The sequence below is a fragment of the Lichenostomus cassidix genome, chromosome 25 (genome assembly GCF_008360975.1).
Source record: "Lichenostomus cassidix isolate B80296 chromosome 25, HeHo_3.0, whole genome shotgun sequence".
NCBI lineage: Eukaryota > Metazoa > Chordata > Aves > Passeriformes > Meliphagidae > Lichenostomus > Lichenostomus cassidix.
In genome coordinates this window covers 401,253-411,560 of record NC_139505.1, presented here as the reverse complement: position 1 = coordinate 411,560, position 10,308 = coordinate 401,253, and the positions used below count along the sequence as shown (strand labels likewise).

At 60.4% G+C, this 10,308-nt stretch overlaps 1 protein-coding gene across 5 annotated transcripts; it reads left to right on the top strand.

Annotated features, from left to right (window-relative positions):
• The first annotated feature begins 1,200 nt into the window (after window positions 1-1,200).
• On the top strand, window positions 1,201-10,106 carry SEMA4A (semaphorin 4A). Of its 5 annotated transcripts, none has more exons than XM_085082618.1 (15): window positions 1,201-1,442; window positions 4,354-4,491; window positions 5,490-5,650; window positions 5,762-5,824; window positions 5,906-6,004; window positions 6,514-6,622; window positions 6,734-6,850; window positions 6,955-7,085; window positions 7,320-7,489; window positions 7,566-7,716; window positions 7,958-8,147; window positions 8,236-8,351; window positions 8,448-8,611; window positions 8,685-8,797; window positions 8,908-10,106. In XM_085082618.1, exons 2-15 carry the CDS (start codon window positions 4,356-4,358, stop codon window positions 9,525-9,527), a joined length of 2,340 nt encoding a protein of 779 aa, XP_084938744.1. In that variant the 5' UTR covers window positions 1,201-1,442; window positions 4,354-4,355; the 3' UTR covers window positions 9,528-10,106. The 5 variants fall into 5 exon arrangements, with proteins under 5 accessions (XP_084938744.1, XP_084938743.1, XP_084938741.1 ...); XM_085082617.1 differs by lacking the exon at window positions 1,201-1,442 and adding an exon at window positions 2,824-2,945; XM_085082615.1 differs by lacking the exon at window positions 1,201-1,442 and adding an exon at window positions 2,990-3,789 and having other exon boundaries at window positions 7,578-7,716.
• The last annotated feature ends 202 nt before the right edge of the window (window positions 10,107-10,308 follow it).

The following is a 10,308-nucleotide window of genomic DNA, read 5'->3' as shown; positions in this document are numbered from 1 at the left end:
GCCTTGGAGCAATCACTGGGATGGGGTAGAGCTGGGACTGAATCCAGTGTCTGGCAGGGTTTACCAGCCAGTGCATGGCCAAGTGGGTGCTGGGGGCCCCACCAGCCCCACACTGGCCCCTCCAGGCCCCTGCGTGCCCGGGGGGATTAAGGTCAGGCCACTGCTAATCCCAAAGCAGGGGTTAAGATGTGAGCTTGTGCCCACTGCTACCCCCTGAAGCTGCACCTCAAGGTGCTGCAGGTTGTAGGACCCCCAAAGGGCACCCTAGGGGGGTAAAAGCAGGGCTGTGGCACTGCAGCTCAGCCTTGGGTTGTGAGGAGTCCCCACAGCAGGCTCCAGCAGGCTCCAGCTAAGCTTCCAGTGCTGGTGGCCATTAGGTACAAGCTCCTTACAGCTCTCTGTGAAAGGCTCTGATCTCCTGAACCCTATGGGAACTGCAGGGGCACTTGGCTCTGCTCTCCAGCCCTGGCAGAGCAGGTACCCCAGGCAGTGGGCCTGTAGCAGGCTTGCAGCTTTCAGGGGTGCTGATACTGCACCCCAGCTGGTGCAGAGGCTGGTACCTCTCCAGTGCCTTGGCTGCAATTGTGCAAGCCAGGGCTGGGGACAAAGTCACTTGGCTGAGGTCATGCAGGGAAGGTGGTTGCAGAGAGGGCAGGAAGTGGTCGCTGGGGATCTCCTTCGGGCAAGCTCCAAAGGAGAAGTGCGATCTGCAAGCACCAGCTAGGCCAGGCTTTCTGGCAAGGGAAATTCCAAGGAGGGAACTGCCATAAACCAAAATTTGCTGGGTGGGAGGACATACATGCAGCCTGGTGCCACAGCTACAGCCCAAGCCCCCTCCTGGGACCCCCCAAATCCTGGTAGCATGGGAAGCCAGAGCCAGCAGCTCTCATCTGGGATGGGTGAAGTGGGAGGGCTGAGACAGGGATGGGGATGAAGGCATGGAATTTGGATACGGGGGTGCAGGGATGGGGTGTGGATATGGAGGTGCAGGCATGGGGTACAGGGATGAGGTCCAGATCTTGAAGTGTTGAGATGGGGGTGCAGGGACTTGTTGCCAAAAGCTGAGAGCAAAACTGGGGTGAAGGGCCCCAGTGTAGTTACGGGGGCTCAAGAACGTGTCAGGAGAGGCGTTGGATGGAACACACGTGGGGGAAAAGGTGTGTCGCTGCACCTCGTGGGGGTGGGGGTGTCAGTGGTATGTGTGGGGTAAGGGTAGGTGGTGCCCACTCGTGTGCCGGGGGCTAGCCACCCTACATACGCGAGGCCATGTCCGTCTCGCCGTGCGGGGGGGTCTCGGGGTCCGCAGCCCCGTGTCCGTCCGTCAGAGTGTCCCTCGGTCTGTCGGTGCGGGGGGGCCGCAGACGGCCGAGGTACAGCCGTAGCCATGGCGACGTGAGCCGGATGCGGGGCCGGGGGATGCTGCTCCCGCCCTCCCGCCGCAGGTCGGTACCGCCGCACCGCGACTGGGGCCGGGGGCGGCTAGGGGGTCCAGGGGGATCTGGGGAGGCTTCGCGGGGTCGGGAGGGCCAGCGGGACAGGGGCAGTCGCCATAGTGGGGCAGGGCTTGGGGGACCCCAAGCGCTGATGCTGCGAGATAGCAACAAAGAGGCTGAGGTCCCGGCCCCGGGTAGACCCCCCGGCACCCCCTGGCAGCCCCCCGGACTCCCTTCCCCCATACTCCTCTCAACCCCTCCTTTCCCCCATCTCCTGTGCACCCCTCCACACCTCCTCCACCCCTTAACTCCCTCTTGCGCATCCTTCTCTCTCTTACCTGCACCCTCCAGCTCTCCCCACCCTCTCTATCAAACACCCCCATGAATCGTCTCCCATTTTCTCTTGCACACTCCCCCCAAATTCCTCCTCTTCTTCCTCCTATGTCCTTAGTCCACCCCAGCTCCTTCCTTACTTTCCATCTCCCCCCCACACGCACCCTGCTCTGGATCTGGGGGGGTCAAAGTACCTTCGCCCAGGCTGAGCTGCCGCAGCCTCTCGTGGGTTTTGGGAGCATCCCTGCATAACCCCACACCACAGGATGTTCCTGAGAGGTGACAGGGGCAGGGGATTGGAGTCCAGCAGCAGAGAAGGACCAAACTCTTCGCTGCTCTGGGAAATTAAGGCACAGGGAAGGTCTGAGCAACTGGGAGATCAGTGCCACCAGCTTCATGCCTGCCCTGGGCTCACCACAGCTCACCTTGCTGAGTGCACGGGCTGGACCTGGCTCCATCCCATGGCAGGTGACATGTTCTTTGCAGGGACTATGGGTGTTTATTGACAGCACCATATTTCCTGGCTTAGAGGGAACCCTCCAAGGGCAGATCCAAGCAGGAGCAAGACCAATGGAGCCACAGCTGTGGTCAACCTGAAAGCACCAGGGGAAACTAAATGACCCGTGTTGAGAAACCTTTGGTGGCACTTGCTCCCATGTGCCAAATCCCATGCAGGGAGTCTGTATTTACATCTCCCACCATGCCCCCAGACCACTGTGACCCAAAAAAGAGACCCAAAAAAGGGGACCCAAAAAAGGGGAGAGACAGGGCTGAGAAGGGATTCTCACTTCCCACGCTGCTGGAGCAGCCTCAAGCATGCCTCACATCCTGTGGCAGCCCTGGCTCATGCTGGGGACCACTCTGGTGGTTTTCCCAGCCCCACCACAGCCCCCACCAAGCCTTCAGCCTTGCCAAGGAGCCTCTGCTCCCTTTCCCATCCCTCCTCCCCCTCCGCGGCCTCAGTGGCTCTGGCCCAGGGCAGAACAATGCTGCCGGTCCAAGGCTCCGTGCAGCCCCGTCCCTCAGCCAGCCCTTCGCCAAGTGGGAAATCCGGGGCAGAGTAACCTACTTTCTGTGTTCACAAGGAGCTTCTGTCCCAGCCAAGCAAGGTGGTGAGGACAGCGCTGCCCTCCCAGGGCTCCGCATCCCGGTGGCCCAGTGTGGGGACGGGGGAGGCAGGTAAGGAGGGCCCAACAGGGCGGGATGCCCCTCAGCCTTGTCCACAGAGAGATATTGGGATACCTCAAGTATGGCTGTGATGTTGGGGAACTCCAGGGCTTTGGCTTTGGGGGATTTCTTGCCTATAGCCATCCCAGAGCAGGCTGGGGTGAGAGATGGAATCTCCAGGGAGGCAGGTTCCTGGAACAGCTGCAGGAGCTTTGTTGGCCCTGGGGGGCTGTTTATGGGGGCAGAGCTTAGCCCTGGGGGGCTGTTTGTGGGGATGATAGTCAGCTCCACGGGGCTGTTTGTGGGGAGCAATGCTCAGCCCTGGGAGCTGGCTTTCTGGGTGATGCCTGTCCCCATGGGGCTGATTTTGGGGATGATGCTCAGGCCTGCTGTTGGTTGTAACAATCTACAGGAAAAAATGCTGTTGTTTTCCTCACCCCAAAGATGTTCACAGCAAGCAAACTCAGGCATCTGAGCACACCTTTCTCCCCCACATCACCCCCTGGGCACCCAGCTGGAGGACCAAAGCTCTCTAGTTCCCATCCCAGCTGCCTCCACCAGGCTTCGCTGCCGTCCCTGTGGGGGTGCGAGGCAGGGGAGGCGGGTGCAGGCACCCACTTCCCCAACCTGCCAAGGCTCGTCCTCTTCCAGCAGGACTTTCAGGTTCCCGCAGTCCCAGCGGGGCCACGCTGGGTTGGGCTGGGCCGGGCTGCAGTGAGCCCAGCACAAGCCGGGCTGGGAGCTTGGCAGTGCAGCCACACTTCGGCTGGATGCAGGGCATGGGCCCACGGGGGTCTGGTGGCCGCAGCCCCCAGGGCTCAGGCACCCGCCGGCTGCCCATGCTCCGGGGGTGGAGGTGAGCAGCTCCGTCCTCGCCTGCCAGAGAGGTAATGCCGCTCGCTGGGGACACGGTGGCCATCAGCAAGGGGTCCTGGGGACCATGAGGTTCTAGAGACGTGGCTCTTTCCCCACTGCTTCTGGAATGAGCTGCAGAAAAAGCTGCAAGAAGGGGGTTCCCAAGTGTGTTCCCCCCCATTTTGTGGACCCTCTGGTAACTGATGGAGCCAGGCAAAGGAATCTCTGATGGGGATGGGCTCTGGGGCTCTGGGGGCAAAGGGTGGAGCATCTGGACACCCCTGTGCCAGCGTCCCTGGTGCAGGAGCTCTAGAAGGTGAGGGGATGTCTCCGACTGCTAGAGATTTTGGTGTAGGAGCCCTGCAGGGCGAGGGGATATCTCTGATTGTGCTGGTGCAGCAGCGGGAAGTTTGTGCCCACGCTGGGGGGACCACGTGTGGCTGGAGGCAATGAGGCCCCCCCATCCTCCCCCTCTGTGCCGGGTGCTGCTTCCCCGTCTTGTTTCCGCTGGGTGAGGTGACGCGCAGCCCAGCACCGTGTGCCCTCACCCTCACCCTTCCCGCAGGGATGGTGCTGGGACCCTCTTGGGGCACATCCCTGCCGCTCCCCGCCATGCCCGCCGCCCTCCGCCTGTTCTGTGGGGTGGTGGTGCCAGCTGCCATGCTCTGCGCAGAGCCCCTGCCACGCATCACCTTCGCCAACAGTGAGTATGGCATCGAGAGCAGGACACCTGGGAAGAGCTGGGACAGCTGGGGAGGGGGACACACAACATCTGCCTGGGAGAGTGTCCATCCCCAGGGTTGAGCATCCAGCATCAGGAACCGTGGGCTGACCCCCATCACAGCCCCCCTGCCCCATCACTGAGCCTCATGTGGGGTTGGGGACAGCGCCAGTGGCCACAGGTGATGAAGTGGGGGATGAGAGTAGATGAGGGTGCTTGGAACCCCAACACCCAGGGTGACAGACACAATAGACATTTTGTCACCCACCTGGCACCCAGGGTCTACTCAGGGTCACCCTGGGGGGACAAAAATCTGCCTCAGGACAGGACAGGGCATGGCGTGGCCAGCCAAAATTCAGGTCAAAATTCAGGTCAAAGCAGGAGCTTGGGCGACTGTGACATTTTAATCAGGCTGCAGGAGGGTCTGTGCCCCATGGCAGGGTCATGCCGTTCCAGCTCTGACTGCACTGTCACTTCCCCTTCCCCATGCAGCCATGCCCAGAATTGCAAAAATCCCTCCGTTTTGGTGCCTTGTGGGGATGAAAGAGAAGCTGTGGGCCCTGATTGTGCCCAAGGGCACCCTGGGGGCTGGCGATCTCCCCTGACTGGCATCTCAGGGGTTTGTAATCCCTCCAGGATGGCACCCTGGGGCAGCACATTCCCCAAATGGAACACTGCCCCTGGCCATGGCCCCAAAGCATCACAGGCACAGCTTGGAGGAAAATGTGCTCCATTTCTGGGGGTGTGCAGGTTGGGAATGTCCACCAGCTCTTACAATAGGACCTGGCAGGGACAGGTGGAAGTGGAGACCTGGAGGGGGAAGGGGTGATGGTGATGTGGGAGCTGCAGGGGAAGAGCTGAACCCCATTTCCTGTGTGAGAAGTAACATGAGCTGCAATAGCAGCTGCTGCCACATCCGCCCATGGATGATGGTGGTGGTGTGTGTGTGTGGCCCCCATCACCCCCTTTGCTCCTGCCAGGGGACCCCCGGCGGACTCTCACCCACTTCAGTCAGGACAATGTCTCCCATTACGACATCTTCCTCCTGGATGAGAGTGAGGAGGAGCTGTACGTGGGGGCACGCGACCGGGTGCTGGCCCTTGCCGTTGGCACCCCTGGCAGCATCCGTGCCAAAGCCTCGGTGAGCAGCCACTGCTTTTGGGGAGGTGGGAAGGGGAGGCCTCCATTGTGTTTCTGTTTGCCCACTGGGGCTGGGCCCAACAGCCCAGAAATATCTCCATTCCCTTCGCAGATAATGTGGGGACCCACACCCGAGAAAACCTCCGAATGTGCTTTTAAGAAGAAGAGCCAAGAGGTGAGATGGCCCTGTGGGGGCTCAGGGGGCCCTCAAAGCTACTGGGGTGCTCAGCACCCAGCACTATTCTTTCCCCCTCAGACCGAGTGCTTCAACTTTATCCGAGTCCTGGTGGCCCTGAACCAGACCCACCTCTATGTCTGTGGGACCTACGCCTTCAGCCCCGCGTGCACCTACATCGTGAGTGTCCTCCCCAGCACAGTGTGCAAGGAGTCTCTGGGCAGGTTGTGGTGTTGCTGTGAGAATCCACAAAATATGGTCCCAGAAGTGAATTGCATCATAAGGTGTCCCAAGGATGGGGGTGCTGTGTGACGCCTCCAAGGGATATCTTTGTGTCCCGTGTGCTAAAGGAGCCCTCAGTGATTCTCACTCAGCTGCCAGTTACTCTTCCTCTGGCAGGGAAACCCCAATTTTGGGTCACCTCAGGTGACTCCAGGCTTTCTATCCCTGCTTCAGTTTCCCCCTTACTGAGCATGTGGTAAGGACTGCCACTCCCCAACAGGAAAATGAGGAAAGGTGACAGGAGCCAGGTACCCCTGGCATCCTCTGTCATCACCCCATGTTACCATCCCTGCACCCACCTTGAAGACACAGGCCACCCCATTGTCTGCAAGGTATTCCACAGTCATTCCCTACAGATCTGGGGTTGTTTTCACTCCTTTGGCTGACTTTTCTCCCCTTTCCCACAGCACCTAGAAAACTTCACACTGATGTCCAGTGGTAGAGGACAACCCTTCCTGGATGGGAAGGGCCAGTGCCCCTTCGATCCTCAACACACCTACACGGCCCTGCTGGTGGGTGAGTATGGGGCCAGTGGCCTCACGGGTGGGCACCCACCCCTGGGATGGAGAGAAGGGTGAGGGTGGGGGGATCCCCACCATGGCTCATCCCCAATCTGTCACCGAGCAGATGGCGAGCTCTATGCCGGCACCATGAACAACTTCCAGGGCAACGAGCCCATCATCTCCCGCTCACTGGGCACCCGCACCCTGCTCAAGACAGACGCCTTCCTCCGCTGGCTCTCAGGTGAGTGGAGGGGAGGTCCTGGGGAGGATCCCCCAGTGCCAGGGGTGCCTGCAACCCCCCCCTCACTCCAGCTCCTCATCCACCTGCCCTGGCTGTGCCTGTAGCCGACGCTGCCTTCGTGGCCTCCTTCAGCATCCCTGGGGACGACAAGGTCTACTTCTTCTTTGAGGAGACAGCTGACGAGTTTGACTTCTTTGAGCGGCTCCTGGTGCCACGGGTGGCCCGTGTCTGCAAGGTGGGTGCAGGGACAACACCAGGGAATGATGGTGGGGTACAATGATGAGGGAAGATGATGATGTGGGACAATGACAGGAGATGATAATGGGGACAATAATTGTACTATGATCAGCAATGATGATCGGGGACAATGACACGGAATGATGACACCATGATGGGGGACAATGACAGGAGACAAAGGGAGTAACTGGATCTTGTCACCTTGGTAATGAGCACCCTCCGGCTCCTGCAGAGTGATGTAGGGGGGGACAAGGTGCTGCAGAAGAAATGGACAACTTTTCTGAAGGCACAGCTGGTGTGCTCCCAGCCTGGCCGCTTCCCCTTCAATGTCATCCACCATGCCTTTGCCCTGCCCCGCCAAGGCGGCCATGCCGACTTCTACGCCGTTTTCACCTCACAGTGGTAAGTGCCCAGGGGTGTGGAGGGAGTCTGGGGGACTGTGCCCTGCTGGTGCCTACCTGGTTGTCCCTCCCCACAGGCAGGCGGGCAGGGCGGGCAGCGCTGCTGTCTGTGCCTATAGCCAGGAGGATCTGGAGAAGGTCTTTGAGGGCAAGTACAAGGAGCTGAACAAGGAGAGCTCTCGCTGGACTGTCTACAGTGGCCCCGACATGAGTCCCCGGCCTGGCAGCGTGAGTGCTGCCCACTCAGGGGGGTTGGCCTCTCCTGGGGGACAGTGTTAGTCCCCAGGAGAAGGGGTGTGTCTATACCAGTTTGCCCTGTGTGCTCATACTGCAAGCAGCATGGGAAAGGAGGAGGGTCCTTCTGCACCCCACTGATGCTGGCACAGTGCAGTCTGGTGACGCAACACATCGTCCCCTCCCCATGCCTCAGTTTCCCCATACCAGCACAGAGCCCTCTCTCCCCCCACAGTGCTCCATGGGTCCCTCCTCGGACAAAGCCCTCACCTTCATGAAGGACCATTTCCTGATGGATGGCAAGGTGTTACCCATCCAGGGGAGGCCTCTCCTGGTGAAGTCGGACGTCACCTACACACGCATCACAGTAGATGAGACTCTCGGTGTCTCAGGGACCATCTATCGTGTCATGTTCCTGGCCACAGGTGGGTTTATATCGGGGTGCACACAGGGTCACCCCTCCAACCCTTCCCTTGGCTCCAAAGCCCCAGTGATATCTCCTGTGCCCCACAGCGGAGGGTCTCCTGCACAAGGCAGTGGAGCTGCCCAAGGGTCCCCACATCGTGGAGAGCATCCAGCTCTTCCCAATGCCGGAGCCAGTGAAGAACCTGCTGCTGGCCCCGGGGAAGGTAGGGCAGATGTGATCACCCAGATCACCCAACAGCCACCCAGCGCCAGCACCGGATGCTGGGGGGAGGCTCAGCCCTGTGCCTATCACTCTCCAGGGCATCCTCTATGTGGGCTACTCTAGAGGTGTCCTGCAGGTCCCGCTGGCCAACTGCAGTCTGCACCAGAACTGTGCCGAGTGCGTGCTGGCACGGGACCCTTACTGCGCCTGGCACAGCCGCGAGGGTTCCTGCCGGCGTGCCCGCTTCGCTGCTGAGGACACGTGAGCAGTGGGACAGGGATGGGAAGGGGGTATGGAGGGCACTGGGATGTTGACCCCACTCTCCTGCCTGCAGGAGTGCGTGGCTGCAGGATGTTGAGACAGGGAACCCGGTCACCACATGCCACCGCGGGAGGAGCGTAGCCATGCCCCGAGCCCTGGGGGCACCGGAGGATCCCATCATACAGGGTTGAGTATGGGAGTGCAGCAGGATGGGGCACATGGGGTTGGACAGGGCACATGGGGTTGGACAGAGCACATGGGGGTGCACCACCTCACCCTGCTCTCCACACCCACAGGGCTCAGCCCCCAGCCGAACACCGTGGTCCAGCTGCCGTGCCCCCGCCACTCCACACTGGCCACCTACAGCTGGCAGCAGCCCGGCGGTGGCCAGGGGCACACAGTGCTGCTGCCTGACCACACGCTGGTGGTCGTCATGCAGCAGGGGATGGCCGGTACCTACAAGTGCCAGGCCACAGAGAACGGCTACACATGGACCGTGGCTCACTACCAGCTCAGGGACGCTGGTGGGGCGGCCCTGGGGGAAGGGCTGGATGAGGAGGAGTTGGCCTGGGGGTCCTCGGGTCCTGGCACCTCCAGGTCCTACTGGCCACAGTTTGTCACGGTGACAGTGCTGCTGGCGGTGACGCTGACCGTGGCCGCCTGCCTGGCCCTCCTCACCTATCGTGACCAGCTCAAAGCTCGGAGCAAGGTGCGGGGGTGCAGCACGCCCCACAGCCCCCCATCCCGCCACCGGGAGAAGGTGCCCCTCAATGGGGGCACCGGAGAGCCCCCAGCACCTGGAGCTGTCACCGAGGAGGAGGAGGATGACAGTTCCCGTGCTTGCTGCCTCCAGCTTGATGGGGACATCGACGCGGACAACAACCGACTCCACATGCCAGCGGGGAACACGGCGTGACATTGCCAGTGGGTCAGGGAGACCCTGGGGAGGGGGGATATGGGGAAGGGTGTGAATGTGAAAGGGTTTTCAGTTTGGGTTTTTTTTATTTAATACACCTGTTTTAACATACAGTTCATATTGTGGGGCAGGGGGTGGAATGGGCCCTGGGAGAAGCCGGGGGGGTGGGATGGGGCAAAGGAGTGGGATGGGGAGAGACAGGAGGCTGAAAGCAGGTCATGGGGACAGGGGAAGGATGTAGCACAGAGGCACTGACGGCAACAGGGGATGGATGGAAATGGTGGATGCTGACACTGGTATTACCCCAGGAAAAAAAATCAGGTTCCATAAAAACCTCAACATGAGGAAAGCTCTGCCCAATGAGCTCCATAAGGCAAGCCCGTGGGCACCCACCCTGCACTGCCACCTGCCCCTCAAAACCACACGATCCCAACCCTTGGGCCCCCGCGGTGGCAGAGCCCTCACTTCTCCCCAGCTCCCCCCCCCTCCATTTCCCGTGTCTTTGATCGGCCTTTTTTAAGTCAAACCGGCTGTAAATTTTCCTGCTCTTTACTTTTTTATTAAAAAAGGAAAACTCAATGCTTCACACTGCTGGGTCCATGGAGCAGCCCCATCGGGCTTTTGAGTGGTGTTGGTGGGGGTATGCAAGGCGTATGCCAGGGCAACACGTGTGCACACGTATGTGCGTGTAGGGACACATGTTCCTGTGCAGCGTGTGCCAGGTGTGCACGTGCAATGAGGGGCAAGGACACTGGAAAGTGGGGGACGACTGTCTCACACT